The sequence below is a fragment of the Archocentrus centrarchus genome, chromosome 7 (genome assembly GCF_007364275.1).
Source record: "Archocentrus centrarchus isolate MPI-CPG fArcCen1 chromosome 7, fArcCen1, whole genome shotgun sequence".
Classification (NCBI taxonomy): domain Eukaryota; kingdom Metazoa; phylum Chordata; class Actinopteri; order Cichliformes; family Cichlidae; genus Archocentrus; species Archocentrus centrarchus.
The window spans coordinates 31,858,720-31,876,029 of record NC_044352.1 but is presented as its reverse complement, the minus strand read 5'-3'; the positions used below and the strand labels follow the sequence as shown (position 1 = coordinate 31,876,029).

The window sequence follows — 17,310 nt, the reverse complement described above, 5'->3', positions numbered from 1 at the left end:
TTTGACCCCTTAGGACATCTTTAACCCCCCCATCCCTCAGTATGTGCAGTACATGAAACCAGAGTCATAACAAGAAATTACACTGGGAAATTAAAAAATGACAAAAAGCACATTTCACATTTTTTTTATTATAAACATTTTAACCATTCAAATCACATTGTTCAGGAATTCAAGATTCACTCTGGAATTAAATCAGGCATCATGTGGCAACAGTGGAGGGGCGTTAAGGAGGGCCCCATTACTCTATGACTCACTGCACTGATAAGAGAAAATGGACCAGACTGAAACCATTGAGAGACACTGATATGCTCTGAACTCACTGAGCAGGACTACAAACAGTCAAAATCCTCCAAAAACTTAACTCTAAGTCCTGATGAGCAGCAGAGGTGGGAAGTAACAAAGTACAAATACTTTGTTACTGTACTTAAGTAGATTTGTCAGGTATATTTTACTTGAGTATTTATTTTTCTGACTACTTTTTACTTTTACTCCCGACATCTTTACATAAGTATCTGTAATTGCTACATTTTCAAAACAGACTCGTTACTTTGTTTATCACGTCTGAGAAAAGTTTGCATTTACAGCCACTGAGCCATGAGACATGGTGCGACATCACACACATGAGAGACAATCTTACCGGCATATCCTCCATCACCGGGACTTATCACATACAAAGAGATTAAAGAGGCAAAACCATATAATTAATGTGTCATTTATTGAGTTATAAACAGGGGTTACAGTGGGTTGTGCCCGCGGTGCTTCTGAATTTAGTTAGCGCTGCTGAAGAGGATCGAAAATTCAATTCAATTCAAATCACAACAGTCACATCAAAATAAAGGGAGCAGTGTGGCAGGTAAATTTAAATGCAACGTTTCTGAATGCTCAACAAATATCTGCACAAAAAGAATCTGCAGTTTGTCAGCTTCTTACATTGAGTAGTTTTAAAACCCCGTACTTTTTAACTTTTACTCGAGTAAAGAATGTTTTCTTTCCGCTTTCTGAAGCCCTAACAACGCCCGGAGAAATGTTTAGACAGCTTCTCCTGGGCCAACGAGACCGTTGGTTAGTTTGACGATTTCCTTAATCAGGATTCATGAAGTTAACAGAAACAACTAAAACACGACTTCTTGATGAGTAAGGCAGCAGATAACCCAAAATTAAAAAGAATCTGAGTGATACGTGTGCTAGTATCCACTCTGTAAACAGCCATTAGACTTTGACACAGGCCAGGAATTAGCACCGAAATAACAGGACTGTTATTCCCCTCTAAAGTCAAGTCATTCAGTCTTACTTTCTCAGCTACATGTGAAAAATAGGTTATTACCCTCAGAAGGTCGATGTAGAGGCAGGGAAAACAGTTTGTGAAAGGTTGAAGACCGGTCTGAGACGGAGCTTTCAAACACCGAGCTGCTTCTGGGATTTTTGTGTTTACACAGAACATCGAACGTGGATATGGAATGGAATGGAATGGAATGGAATGTCTTATTTTCCATGCAGAGCGTACAGTGGCCTCCACCCTGTTTCTGTAGGTTTAAACTGCACACCTGAGTCTGACAGCTGAAAGCATCACATACAGACGCAGCTTAAATCTGAGGTCCTCACGGGGTTTGGACCTCTCACTTTCTGTCTGTTTCACACGAACTGCTTCCTTATAGTAACGCTGCTGTTTAAATATAATTTAAACTATCCCAGCTATATAATTTCTGAGGCCTATGCGGACACATTTTTACACACACACACACACACACACACACACACACACACACACACACACACACACACACACACACACACACACCTAAGATGTACTGTGTTCATGTGTGCAGATCTCACTTATTCATAGACTTAAATGACGGGCTTTTATTTTCCATCCATCCATTTTTTCCCCCTTATGTCGGGGGTGAGTACAGAGACCCTACTTATACTTTCATTTTATGTCACATATTTCAGCAGATGATCAGGGGGGCGACAGTAAGAGGGGAGGTGAGAGAGCACAGCGGCGCCTAATCAGCGCCATGCCTCTCTTATTGATCACATCATAAGTACAGCTGTTAAATAAAGAAAATGCCTACTACAGAAATAATTTGCCCACATGTTTTGGCCTCCACAGTCACCAGATCTCAATGGCAACATTTGAGAAGTGGTGAAACTTTAAACACATTTTTAAAACTTGTTAAACCAGAAAAAAATCTATGGGGTTGCTTGATAATTACTGGTAGAAGACCAAAGAGGGGGGAAAAAACCCCTCGACATATTCTTTTAATTTTGGGCTGCTGGAAATCAAAGTTATTTTATTCTCAGTTGTAATGCCCCTTTAAAGTAATTCCAGCAGTTATAAGGGGGCATTTGAAGTACAACCTGTCTCACCTGAGGCCTCTCAATGACATCAAGCAAATTTGAGCAAGAAACAACATCCCAGTCTCAAGTTATGAGTGGTAATCACTTTTTGGCAGCCTGGAAAAGTCATATTTTCAGTTGTACTGTCCCTTTAAAGTAATTCCAGCAGTTATAAAGGAGTCTCATATGAGGCTTATGTGCTGTCTTTTTGGCAGCTGTTAAACTTGTTCTCAATTGATCTTCTCAAAACAGTACAAAGTCATAAGTATAGTTGATCGATAGGTCTTTATTTATTTATCTACAACAGCTAGAGTGTTTGAACCAAGGTAAACAAAAGATAGTAAACATACTATCATATAGATATCATAAATTACATTGTGTAATACGTGACTGCTTTAAACGCCAAACAAACTTTTAACGACGTATCATCTTGAGGTTTCAAGACGCACTAAAGTCCCACACATACATTCATCTTTTGCCTTATAAAAAAAGAGCATAAAATTGTGGTTATTTGCACATAATGTCAGTTTAATCTCAAAACGAGCAGCTGGTTAGTATGAACAGAAGGCGCTTTTAGCTGGGCACCGCAAGAGCCACTGACATAGAACCTGACAAAGTATGAAAAGTTAAAACTAAGACTAAAATGAATGAAAACTAAACTAAAACTAACTGAATTAGAGGGGGAAAAAGTGAACCAAAACTAAACTATAATGCTAAATTTAAAGCTATAATAACCCTGCAGAGGCGAGCCCGCTGCATGAGAATATGCAGCATTAAAAAAGGTCACTGAAAAATGAGAGATGAGGGATAAAAACTGACTTGTGAGGTCATGAATTCAGCATCTGAATTCAATACATTTTTATTCTCTTTTAACCAAATACCTATATAAACGTGGTGACATAATCATGACTTGTTTGTGTGTGTTGAGTCCGCACAGCCTCTTTGATTGCTAAGGTTTTACATATCAGGGCATAAAGAAAAATCCATCTTCATATCTTCTTAAAATTAGGTAAATACTGTACAACCTCAGAAGAACAGCATATGACATATTATTACATCATGTCATTGTTTATTTCACAAAAACTAAGTCAAAATACAGAAACAGTGTGTGAAAAACTAACTGTACCCTGTGACTCAATAGCTTGTAGAACCAGCTTTTCAAGATTCATAGTTTTGTGACTGTAGCACAGACCGTGGCTTTAGTGAAGTGTTTCCATACACTTCTTTTTTACTGCTTTTTTCCAAGCAGTAAAAGCTTTTTAAGCGATATCCCAAGACACTTTGTATTACGCCAAACCCAAAAAGAGATTAGGTTAGAAAAATTAAACTCATACTTGATTTTATTTGAGGGTTTGCTGTCTTTTTTGTGTTAGTTTATGTAAATAAAAAAGTTCATTCAGACCACACCAGTTTTATTCCGTCTGTTTTGTCTATTAGTAGCAAGGTGGCGCTGTTTCCTCACAGCTAGAAAGCTTTGGATTCACGGGGTCCTTTTTTTCACTCTGCACACAGTGGATTTCTTTGGTTTCCTTCCACAATCTAAAGCCTCTTTGGTTTATTGGTGATTTTAGGCTGGTCGTAGGTGCAGACGTGAGACATGAATTTTTATTGGTCAGTATTACTAGATATATCCCAATCTTATAATAACAAAAATATACAAACTAAGGGCTAAGTTGCAGCTTTTTAAAGAACTTTGTTGTTGTTGTTGTTGTTGTTGTTTTTATTATTATAAGGTCCATATTTTTTAAGAGAGGGTCAAGACTTGTACAAACCATAGTAATACTGATAATAATAAAATAATAATAATTATCTAACTCCATAATTGGTGCAACAACAGTACCTTGGAAATTACCACCCCGTGACAAGGGTACTTAAATCAGTGTACACTGCAGTGAAAACAACAAAGGTGAAATGGCTACATTAGTGACAGTTTCTGCAAAGGTTTGCAGCACCTTGTCCCTGACTTGAGTTCTTGCAGAAGGAAACAGCTTGTGGTTTCTGGGAGTCTTATTATCTCTCTGTTGCATCTTGTCAAATGATCAGGAAGGATGTTCTTACGTGGTATGATGCAAGGCCACAGGAATCAGAATGATATGCATAACGATAAACAAGAAAAGTAAGTATGCTTATCACTGCAAAACGCATGCAGGCTTTGAGCTATTTTACAGCCTATATTTGTAGTGCTGTTAGGCAATCAGGAAGTATAGAATCCAGAGAAATGTTGTTTGTCCCTATCATATCAGAGCATTCCTTCTTTCTGCCCAGAATCATTATCTGAGGCATTGGCTTTTCTTTTCATTTTATTCTGACTTTTACTGCTGATCATTTCCCTGAACCTTCTTCAGCCAGTTCTTGTCAACATACTCTCTCACATCTCCCACTGAACACCTTTTTCCTGCATCCAGAGCCAGGAGCTTACCAAACATCTCCATGGCTTCTGGAGTGAACCTTTTCCACAAAGGAGGGATGTCCTCCTCAGCATTGGATCGTTCTTCCATTCTGCACCAGTCTGCAAACTCCTGGTAGAAGTCGTCCGAGTCCATGCAGTGCTCCCAGGGGAAGTAGCCTGTGAGGATGCAGAAGATAACCACACCAAAAGCCCAGGTGTCCAGGCTTGGCTCCACACTCAGAGGAGGAGCGGTCACCTCTTTCTGGCCCTCCAGTAGAGCTACAGAACAAAGTTCGGGGGCCATATAGGGAAGGGTTCCTGTAATGAAACGTATCATGGTGCCTCTTTTCTGGGCAAGGCCAAAGTCTGCCAGCTTGACCTGGGAGCAGTGACTGTCCAGCAGAAGGATATTTTCAGGCTTCACATCACGGTGGACCAAGCCATGACTGTGGATGAACTCCAAAGCACTGGCGACCTGGAGGACACAACGTTTTACTGAGGATTCTGGGATACCCACCTAGAACAAATAAAGACCAGAGACGGGCGAAGAATCATCACTGAAAGTTTGTGACGCTGATATAGAAGCTTCATACGGTCATGTTTTATTTCTATTGTTAGTACCATCTCTTCTACCAATCATTAAATGGTTATATGGCTAAATATGTTTTTATATTCTATGTGAGTTCAAGAAATTTAGAGTACCATTGATATCGAGTGAACTGTCTTATTCAGTCAATACATTCTGCAACCTAAGTTCACGCTAACCCCCTCATTTAGGCTTTAGGAATCGTGGATTATGACAGGTTTCCCTCTTAATGCTGTAGTTCATCTGCAGTTTATCTTAAGGAGATTTGGGGACAGCCATGGCTTATAGATGGCACCCAGTAGATTAATCCTATTGACTTTCATACTGATCTAGCTCCATGATTTGATTGAGCTTAATTTTTTCAGCCATACAACTAAATGGCATTTGGACGGATGATTTTAAATGAAGATATTCCCAGTTCCTGAAGGATGGCTCTTAATTATGTTGGTTGTATCCTTGTCTGCCAGGAATTTTCAACAAATTACAATAGGATGAACCATAAATCTGACCTTCTGTTGCTAACTTTACCTTTGAAGTAAACTATTCAGACTGTGAATCACTTCAGTACAGGGGTCTCACACTCAAATGACCTGGGGGCCACTGCTGGCACTATCATCTCATTGGAGGGCTGCTTTATTCTTTGAGTAGTGTGTGTGTGTGTGTGTGTGTGTGTGTGTGTGTGTGTGTGTGTGTGTGTGTGTATAGAATGTGCGTGTTTGTATGCGTGCGCACACACACATTTACATGAACATGTACATGTGCATATATTTAAAGAAGAGTTTATTTGACAATGAGTTACAGAGTGGATGAATGCATTATATATGCGCTCCGTCACAGTGTTTGCTGACAGAACACGTTGTTGAATAAACTCTTCTTTTCGTTACATAGGATATCAGCAACTCTCAACATGCAATTCTTCAGTGAATGGCTTTCACTGACCATGTGACCTGCTTCAGCTGCAGCACCAATGTCCTCACCGGCTTTGTGGAAAAGTTCTTGCTGGGATAGCCGTCATCTTTGTCTCCCTCATTCATAATATTCTTTGTGTTTAGTCGCATAATGACGGTTGAGCTTAAACTCCTTCAGAACAGCAAGTTTCTTCTTACATATAAAGCAGATCGATTTCATCCAAACTCACAAAAAAATTTCTTGAAATTGTCTTTGTTCGTCATCCACTTTTCTTTTACGTGTGGAAAGCAACATATTCTGCTGCTTCTTCTTCCAGTCATCTGCACTTATTTTGCATTTTAATCATTTCATTTAAATTACATAGGAAATGATTGTCTTAATTGGGAGATGGGAGGGAATGAAAGTAAAAAAAAGAAAATAACTTAAAGGGCTAAATTGTATTATATTTTTGGCAATAATTTGCAGGGAAGGTATGAGCCTGAAGTGGCCCATGGGCCAGAAGTTTGAGGTCACTGCTTTAGTAAGAGTGTCCTGAGCCATGATAGGCAGCATTAACCCAGAAAATCAAACACCTGGGGAAAACCCGCAGAAGCACAGGGAGAACATGCAAACTCTTGGAGCGCAGGGCCCTCGACTCCTGAGGCCACAGAGCTAACCACTGAGCCACCATACTGACAAAATGTTGGTTTGCTGCCCAATTAGGGACGCAGCTATCGATTATTTTAGTAATCAAGTAAATTGATTATTCCATTGTTTCATCAAGTAATCGGATAATATTTTTTCTTTGTTTTATTAATGAGGAATAATAAATATTTAAAAGAGAAAATGAACTGCTCACTGGTTTCCATTTCAGAAACTGCAGTTGCAATTTTTAATAGTTTAACTGCACACAACATCTGTCAGGACAAAAACTCGTTCATTGTTTTTACATGAAAAATTCATATTAAAAATATTTTCTTATATACAAAAATACATAAATAATCAAAATAAAGCTAAACTAAGCCATAAAATAAAACAGCGTTTTCTGTCTTCTTCGAGGGCTTTGTTACATTAAGAGGACACAAAAAGAGTCCTGAGAGTGTCCTATCTCCTGGTGTGACTTCATGTGCGTGTGTTTTTGTTTGTATGTGTGTGTCTGCGTGGTTAAGGGTGCGAGTGAATGAGGAAGTATATGTAGATGTAAGACTTTCAAAGAGTTCCTGGTGCCTGCACTGAAGAAACGTGAGGATATCACCATTCTCAGAGCTGCGAATGTCCTGTACTTTGATGCAACGTTTCCTGCCACAGATACGCTCTGATGGTGTAGATGTTAATAATTAATGTTAATAATACTTCAGTGTAATGTTTAGTGATGCTTTAACGCAATTGAATGTAGATATATATTTTTTAAATATTTGTATTAATCCGAATCTGCACAATAATGTTACTAAAGCCTTGAAATGAAGCTGGTCAAATAAACCCCAACATAAGCACGCTCGCATTAACTTTCAAGTAAATGCTGTACCTATATTTGGTCTTGCAGACCCACTTCTTTGGCTCTAGTTCTAACTTTTGTTGTGTGTCCATTGTTTTACTCACCTTTGGCTGAATGACAGCAAAAAGGTCCCTTCCAATGATCAACTCCTGGGCGAAGCAGTAATGCTCATTAGACTGGAAAGCAATGCCAAAGAGACCCACGATGCAGGGGTGGCAGGACAGGTGTAAGGAGATGCAGTACTCTCGCAGAAAGCCCTGCAGCTTAGTTGAAGTTTTGGGCATCACTTTCAATGCCATGGGAGTCCCTGCAGATCATACACGTTATCTTTGTGTAACAGCAGAATCAAACTTACAACAACTCAACTGTTGGTATTAACAATAAAGTGCAATAATTATATAATAATTACACTACAACATAGTATTTCTATGCTAAGGTTTTACATACCCCCCCCCCCCCCCCCCCCCCCACACACACACACTCTAGTGGCTTACAAATTCAAAACCTCCAGGCCTCAAGCCAGCCAACCCTCATGCTGCCTCATGCTGTCTACTCTGTCTACACCAACATGCTCATTGCTCCACTTTGACTTAATCAGTCTGAGTCTCCCAGGGTCCAAGGTCCCCACAGACTCAGAAGACTGCAGTCGTACATCTTATTTTATTTCAGATTCGTCTGAAATAAAATAAGATGTTTGCTGGAAAACAGCTGGTAAATGGATTCAATTTTGGAGACTATAAATAACTACTTTTTTTTGGTATTATGCATACTGAATATAAATTTTTTCTGTTTTGTTCTGTTAATTACAGATTTGAAGAACGTGAAGTTTGCCTGCATCATTTCATGAGAATAAAACAGCAATTTGCAAATAAAGTCAATTTTCTACCATGCATTAAATTTTTTTTTAAAGTAATTTTTTTTTTTACTGTTTTTTAAAAAAAAAAAAACTACTTCTGAAGCAGGTAAATTCCTCAGCTGATTTCTCCTGGGAAGGAAAAGGTCCTCGAGGATCAGCAAAATGGAAAGATTTTAGTATTACTGTAAGAAGGAAACGGGTTACTCTCAGCTTTAAGAAAAGTAAGTGCAGTCATACCCCTGAAGCGATGTGTAACCAGGAGCACTTTGCCGTATTTGCCTCGGCCGATCTCTTTGATGACGTTGAAGTGTTCCTGGATCTCCAGGTGACCGAGGCTCTGTGCTGTCAGCTCCATCAGCTCGTCAATCAGGCTGCCATCAGCGAGGCCCAGCTCAATCATCTTTACCCACAAAGCAAGGACAGAACAAGAGCTTTTTCAAATGTACGACTGCTCTCACATGAAAAAAAAAAAAAAATCCCAGAATGTTTGAGCAAGAAGCTTATTAATTATAACCTATTGTTGTGCACTATGAAATTGCAATCAGAGCTGAAGTAAGAGAGCCACATTAGCATGCTACAAAAATATTATTTCCTGTAAGCTTTTTCAATGTAAATTTAAGAACCCTGAATTCTTATCCATCATTGAATCAAAAGCTGGAATTTGACTCTTTCTCCTTAACCTGAGCTTTGAGAGGTCAGTACAATTCAGTTCAGTTCAATAATATTCTGCAAGAAAAAAAAATCAAATGTATAATTTCTTTATAATTTCTACCAAAACATTCAGACAGCTGGTATTTAAGAAATGCTTTAAAAAGCACATGTGTTATTACTTATTCTACACATGAGTAATATTGACTTTTACATTTTTGATTGACAATAAAAAAAATGGGATTCCAGGATTTTTAGTGCCCATTTTGTCAGTGTTGAACTATCCATGATCGTACTGACTGTCATATTAACCACAGTCAACTCTTACCTTTGATCTGTACTGTTCCTGAAACAGTCACTGAAGGTCAAAAAATGGCAATCCAAACACACACACACACACAAAAAATAGCTTGCATACACTTACACCACCATGCTTACAACTGACAAAATGCAGCAAATCAATATGCTGAACAAGTGCAGGTTAAATGTCTGTGCTGTCTGTCCTTCACCTTCACTGCTGCTGCTGCATGAGTGCACTTGAAAGCTTTTCACTGCCCAGCATGCAGCTCTCCAACGCTGCGATGGGGCCAGTGCCCAATCTGACAGCTGATTACAAACTGCCTCTGGGGAGGGCACACACACACACACACACACACACACACACACACACACACACACACACACACACACACACACACACACACACACACACACACACACACACACACACACACACACAGCAAAATCAACTGTACATGTATTATATAGTGTAACTACATGAAAAGCACTGGCATTAACACAAGCTCTGTTTTTTATATGGGAAAACATGAATGACATGGCAGATTTGTGTGTCTGTCACTGCTAGTGTAATCAATATTCTGTGCCCACAACTTCCATTCAGTGATATCACTACTTTATTAATACAACTGCAGATAATAATTTCCTTCTTCTTCTATCAAATGGAAATATCCTCTCTAAGCTTATTAACTGTATTTGTTTGCCAACTGCAGGTGCTTTAGAAAGTCTTTATATTTGAAGCATAACTTATTACACATTGAACTATACATATGTAAACTGCATCTTCACTAACTGTAACTGTATTGAGGAAAGTGAGATGAGCTGACTTTTAAGTATTTTTAGTGTGGCATTGCTACTTTGACTGGAATTTGTTAGCACTTTACAAATGAGCTGAGGTCTCCAAGTAAATATATAATATGACATGTGGTTACGATGCTCTTATTACATTGCAGATTGGACTCAGTGATCAGTATTTGGAAGCGAGACAACAATTCACCCTCGAGTCACATGTTAGATGTTCTATTCTGTATTTTACTGTGGATGTCTAATGATTGTTGCATTCAGCTGTAATTTTTAATACAGTAACATGATTATAAGGAGTTTTTTCCTTCTGTATTATAGGAAATAGCTACAGTTGAATGTTGTTTTAATTGAATGATATCTTTTACTAATGATGAGCAACTAGAAGGGATACACATCCTGTTGTGCAAGAGGGGGTAAATGGCTGCCATGATGTGAAGTCAGACATGTAAATGTAAACAAATACTTTGCATCACTTGTATTCCTAAAGTCAAATAAAACACACTCCTGCCCTGGACATGTTTCAGAGCAAATTGTGAATTTCTGATGTAGACCCTGCTAGTATGCATGCTGTTTTGGACATTAAACATTAAATCAATCCCAAAGAGCTATTTGCACGTCTTCTTGTATTTGGTGTGAAAAAATGCAGATTTCTGTTTTTTTTTTTTTTTATTCAATGACAATAACTGACCCGATTCGTATGTTTATTCAATTTCATGCCAGCCCTGATACCCACTCAAAATAGCCTATTAATTAATCATCTCTACTGTGTTCAGAGCCTACTGGGCAAAAGCAGCACTGAAAATTTAACCTTTAAGTGTTTGAGTGTTGGTATATATTCGAGATGAGCATAACAAGCATGTTGGTCGAAATTTTCACTTGGACATGGGACTTTGCCGCCACCAGCCTGGTGTGTGTGTGTGTGTGTGTGTGTGTGTGTGTGTGTGTGTGTGTGTGTGTGTGTGCTCACCTTTGTGGCCCTGAGCTGGAAGCCGCTCAAGCTGTGGGACTCATACAGACAAATCCTCTGGGCTGTCGTCTACAACCCAGTGATGGGGCGCTGCTGTTGCTGCACCTGTGTCCCAGTACGTGTGTGTATGTGTGTGTGTGTGTGTGTGTGTGTGTGTGTGTGTGTGTGTGTGTGTGTGTGTTTGTTGCCCTGTGAACACTTAATCTGTGAGTATGGAACATCCATGCAAACAGAACAACACAAAGAAACAGATACGCTGATCTCTGCATGGTTGTGGTGGGATAATGAGGTGTCAGTTGTTACTAACCCATCCATGTGGTTGACAGTGGGATAGAATGAATGTAACTTATTAGCATTCCCAGTATGTAGCACTTTTTAATCTCACCTGTTTTTCAAAGTACTTGTGAAAGCTTTTCTCATTCCCCCATTCACACACCGATACAAATACAAGGTTTTACACTTTGAGATATGCATGCTATAGTTGACTCGATGAAACTATATATAGTGTGTCTATTTTCCTAATTCTGTGGATTCCAAAAATATCCTGCTATGTTTGGTAGTAGTCAACAAACAGGCGATCCTCCCCAGTGCTCAGTCGGGCTGCCATCAGTGATTAAAGTTATGCAGGGGAGCATGTTTCGAAGTTTGTGATCATCATGTTACGCTGTCACCACTGACACAGAGTCACGTCATTTTTAGGATCTTTTTCATCCGTGGATGGTGCAGAGGAGTCTTCAAGGCGCCAGACTCAGTCCATATCCCAGCTTCCTGTCCCATCATTGCTGTCCTCGTAGTTTCACAGGAATTAAATTACACATCTGTGCAGGCTCAATATTCTTTTCGCAGTTTTTAATCTAATAATCTAATGTGTTCTAATAAACATATACATTTTAGCTATCAGCTCATGGATACCTGAGTAATATCACCGAGACACATGTGTGTTTGACCTGCAGTGAACATTAAGCCACTGAGATCAACTCCAAAATAAACTGCAGGAAAAATTTCCAGGCTCATTTCTCCACTAAAAGGAGGGCTGTTTTTGTAATTCATACCCCCATGCACTTCTTCATTTCATTAAAAGTAACAGACACTTTGCAGGAGCTTTAATTAGTGTCTGACTTAAATATTAAAAGGGTTGATCTTATTTAATGCTCTGAACTCCGAGTCATCATTGGTGATGACTTTAACCCTAATCTTAACCCTGTGCTGTCAGAACATGTAACATTTGTTCTCTGTAAAAGCTGTTCTCCCAAGATTTTATAATCAGGAATCATTCAAACTGGCACACATCAAAATCAATTAAAACTTTTTCCAAAAACATACTTTTTGCTTCGCACCGTAACACAGGGCGAGGATTAGAGTTCAGGATATGGTTGCGGTCATCACCAATTATGACTTTGACCTCAGGGAGTTAAAAAGTTAATTATTTGCTGTTCTTTAATAAAGTTTTTAAGGGGATTTCAAGTAGATATACGGCAAGAGCAGATTTCAGGTTTTTCTTGTCCTCTTTGAAGTCCTAACATGTTAGTAAACAGCCACATTATGGAGCTATGTTCTGTATTCACAGTACTGAATGTTCACCAGCAAGGCACTAACTTTGGTTTCTCACCATCAGGATCGTTTCAGTACTCATTGCCTCGCCAGCAAAGTACTGGACCCCCCCCAAAAAAACCACCCTAAAACTGAAGGCAGCTGCAGGATTTGGGTGATAATTCTCTGTGGGTTCGAGCACTTCCAAATATTCTGATCCAAATGTACTCCAGAGCAGCTTTAATGAAGCAGTAATTTAATCTGTGTCTTAACCTTAAAAACCCTGAAAAACTGTTTTTTATGTAGATTTGTTCCTTGAATGTATCGTCACTTTGACTTCAGAGCTGGTCGAGTGTGTTGCATATCTCACACAGCTGTTCTGAACAATAGCCAAACAGACCAGCACTGACATTTAGTGCAAGGCTTTCAGCGTCACAATTGAGAAATTTATCCCTGTGTGAAATTACATTAATGTGTCATCACTTCCAAAAGTGCCACTCTTATCACAGACCATATCTCACAGCTGTTCTGAGCCGTGGCTCGGTCATTAATGTGAGGCTGTGACTTCAGTCCTGCTGAATGCACAGCTCTGCCTGTGTACATGATGTTTTAGTCATTTGGCTAGTTTAGACGAGCTTCCTTTTCACGATTAGCGTTTGTGTCCTTGCATGGTGTGCGGGAGCGGTTTCACACATGCTTCACCCACCACACACTAAAGCACAGACATATTCAGTGAACCTGCTGTGGAAGAAAAGATTTACCAATAATCAGCAGTGATTCTGGGCGTAAGATCGTTCGGCGTGGGAAAATGCATCTTTACGGTCCAACTCTTGGTGACAGATGGTTCGACTCATACCACAGTAGTTTATCTCTCTCACAAACAGACATGCTCACACACACAAATGCGAAAGGCATTAATGACACCCACAAACACATTTCTAAATGCAGTGTTAACATTTCCAGCTGCTGCTTTTAAGTTTTGAAGGTGACATCTGCCAGAATGATCATTCGAGAAACTGTTTTTTAACGTATCCATTATTATTGGCCTTTTTTTACATATTGATAATTGTTAGTCTTTTGTGAGGACTACAGGCAGGTAGTGAATTATTTATGAGACACTACAGTGTGGTTTTATGTGTATATATATCACACAATAGTGAAATTTTGACTCAGTATTGATAGACATGAGCAAATCACTAGCAAGTGGGCTGTGAGCTTTTATCTGGTCGTAATTAGTAACTCTTTGTATGATATGTATAAATAAAAAGATGACTAAATGAATTGCATAATACATGCTATAAAGCCATCATCATATCACAAAATCTGAAGATGTCTTAGATGATATAAACGTGTGAAGTGTGTGCTGTGTGGCAGGCAGAGTTGGACTCAAACGCGTGCACTGCAGAGGCAAACAACCTTGAAATGTTGCTTTAATGCAGAATTTCTCACTATGCTCGAAAAGTACAAAAATACAAAATCCCTAAATGAAGTCAGGAACAATGTCCCAAATACAAAACCTTGGATACAAAAATGGAAAACTCACATACAGTGTATCACAAAACTACTTTTCATTGTGTCATTTTGTCAGTGTTGTCCCGTGAAAAGATATACTTAAATATATGCAGAAATGTGAGGGGTGTACTCACATTTGTGATACACTGTACAGCTTGGAAGAGACACCGACAACAACACGACAAAGGACAAGAGAAAATGCAGACAATATATGCATAAAACATTAAGTGTGAAAACAAGGAAACAGACACCCAGACTTAACACAACAGACAGAAACACCAAGCACGAAACCTGAGACAAGGGACTAAGAGACGGGGAACAAAACAGACAAGGACTGTGAATCTCAGCATAGCTAAATCATACTCAAGCAGATGACTAATAACTAAAGTAAGATGTAAAAATCAAACTGCAAACCCAAAATAAAATTAAGTCAAAAACAAACTGAGAAAAACAACTGGAGAAATGAAACAATAACAGAACTTCAATGAACAAAACACAAACACTGGACAAAAGGCCCAGGACCATGACAGTGACCGCTTACTGTATATAAAAGAGAAAATATCAACAAAAACGTTTACAAAGATGAAATTTCAGTCTAAGTTATTTATAGAGCAGGAAGCACAGCGGTGCAGTGGTTAGCACTGTTGCCTCACAGCAAGAAGGTCCTGGGTTCCACCAGCTGGTCAGGGCCTTTCTGTATGTTCTCCCCATTCTTGCATGGTTCTCTCCAGGTGCTCCGGCTTCCTCCCACAGTTCAAAGTCATTCATGGGTTAGATTTGAATTTATATGTGATGTTTCCTGGAGATGATCATCATGGAAAGTTGGTGAAAGATTTTTTTGTGTGTGTTTTTACAATTTTTAGTACTTATGAAAGATGAAAAAGTGGAGATTTTGAGCAATGTTCAAAAACATTTCTGTCAGGCGTTTGTAGTTATCTCAAGTTATTGTTTAAGGCTAAAACATACAGTAGCTATAGCACTCAAAGCAACACACAGACAATTATTATTGGCTATGCACAGTAGTCACACTTGGGCCAAACAGGAAGCAAATACACCATCACCTAAAACACTGATTAGTTCAGTTATGCTCTTAGTCATAACCAGTGGTGGACAGTAACGAAGTACAAATACTTCGTTACTCTACTTAAGTAGATTTTTCAGGTTGAGTATTTATTTTTCTGAACACTTTGTACTTTTACTCACTCCATTTTTACACGAGTATCTGTACTTTCTACTTCTTACATTTTCAAAACAAGCTCGTTACTTTAGGTTTAACGCATCTGAGAAACGTTTGCATTTCTGGTCAGTGCGGGAGACGGCTTCTGATTGCGAGCGGTTTTTTCTTGGAAGGGGCAACAACAGGGTGGGAAGGAGGGAACAGACACCCCACACGGTAGAGGGAGAGGCTCCTGCAACGCTCGCTCGGAGACCAGAAAGAGCCAGAGGAAGTTGCGCTTTACATAGAGGCTGCACGCCGGAACAGTGAGGGAAATAAATGACAGAAAACGTAGAGGACAAAAAAAGTGTGTGCAGTTTGTCACACAGTGTGTCTGCTAGCTAAAAGAACAGCTGCTGTATTTTAAGGGAGAGCAAACTTTTACTTGAGTACAGAAGTTGAACCAGTACTTCAACTTTTACCAGAGTAGTTTTTAACACAAGTACCACCACTGGTCATAACACATTATAATGACAATGGAAATTAAAACAGGCTTTCCGCACAGATGGCAGCTGAAAAAAGTTTTTTTTTAAAGAAAAAGCAGCAAAAGATGACAGCACCCATATCCACAGTACTTTGGCTTTATTTTTGCACATTAGGGGTGAGTGATGGCACTTTGGTTACCTCTCTGTACAGCTATTGGAACATAAACAGGATTTTAAAAACACTGCCAACAAAAAATAAACAATGTTTAGTGCTTTGCCAAGGAATTAGCATGTACTGCATATCCTTGGTGCTTACAGATAAATCAAGTATAAGCCCCAAGAATATACAGTACGTGCTAATTCCTTGGCTATGACTCATCAGCATGTTGAATTTTAAATGTTAGAGAGAGGGAACCATTACTAGTTAAGTTAAGAAATGATAAGGAAGCTTACAGATATGAGATCAGATCAGATGCTTGTATTTTTAAGGAGTGTGAAACAAACAAACAAAAAACCCTTAAAGTTACACAAATGCTAAACATAAGGCTTGGTGTACCAGCTTAGCAACTGTCATTGTATTTCATGCGTGTATTAAAATTGAAGTCATAATTGTGTGTAACAGGAGATCACCAAGTAGTGTGCGTGCAATGTACTACAGAATTCCTCTGCTGAAATGTGTATGTACAGCAATTTGATGGGCAGGGAAGGGGAGGAGGCCTGTGGGTCTTAATATAGAAAGGTTAGTTAATGGATGGGGCTGAGGAATGGGGTATACAGCAGGGCTGCTGTTGACAGAGTGGGTGAAGACAAGCTGCTAAGATACGGTTTCAGATTGACATGCCTCCTCGTGGTTAGAGCCTTCTGTCAAAAGCAACTCAGCTGTATTTGAAAACAACACTTTTTCATAGCAAATGTACACGAGGTTCAATGGGGACAGCGAGCAACAGATGCATATTTACTGTAATTAAAGTCATTTAAATTAATTTCATTAATGAAATGATTGAATCAGTCAACTAGATAATAAAAATGACTCCTTTATGCATAATAATGGAAATGCCTTACATTTAGATTTACTTAGTGCTGAATCAGTTTTGTCCTGCAGTGAACATTTAAGATATTATTTCAGACCAATTGATCACAACAAATAATTCTGATTTAAAAGCAAAGAAATACATAAAGTGATGGTCATGTTGTCAGTCCCTATTGTTAGAACTCTTTGAACCCTCTGTCTCTTGTGTGCCAGCAGGGCCTTCGGGGAGCTATCTTCTTAGTGATGATGTATAGAGAGTAAATCTCTTGGTCAATGACTCAGATGCTTTGGATGGTCATGAACATGAGAAAATAGTCTGACCAGTCACTA

At 39.0% G+C, this 17,310-nt stretch overlaps 1 protein-coding gene across 1 annotated transcript; it reads right to left on the bottom strand.

The window, feature by feature from the left end:
- Positions 1-4,649: 4,649 nt before the first annotated feature.
- LOC115783693 (serine/threonine-protein kinase SBK1) lies at positions 4,650-8,951 on the bottom strand. The gene is made up of 3 exons (XM_030734640.1): positions 8,789-8,951; positions 7,800-8,002; positions 4,650-5,243 (listed from the first exon to the last, which is right to left on the bottom strand). Exons 1-3 carry the CDS (start codon positions 8,949-8,951, stop codon positions 4,650-4,652), a joined length of 960 nt encoding a protein of 319 aa, XP_030590500.1.
- Positions 8,952-17,310: the final 8,359 nt, after the last annotated feature.

Excerpts from the sequence above, each read along its gene's own strand:
- LOC115783693 (XM_030734640.1), bottom strand. The coding sequence starts at position 8,951 with ATGATTGAGCTGGGCCTCGCTGATGGCAGCCTGATTGACGAGCTGATG. Across the intron at positions 8,003-8,788 it reads GGTTACACATCGCTTCAGGG|GGACTCCCATGGCATTGAAA; the intron begins GTATGACTGCAC and ends TATGATCTGCAG. Across the intron at positions 5,244-7,799 it reads TTGCTGTCATTCAGCCAAAG|GTGGGTATCCCAGAATCCTC; the intron begins GTGAGTAAAACA and ends TATTTGTTCTAG.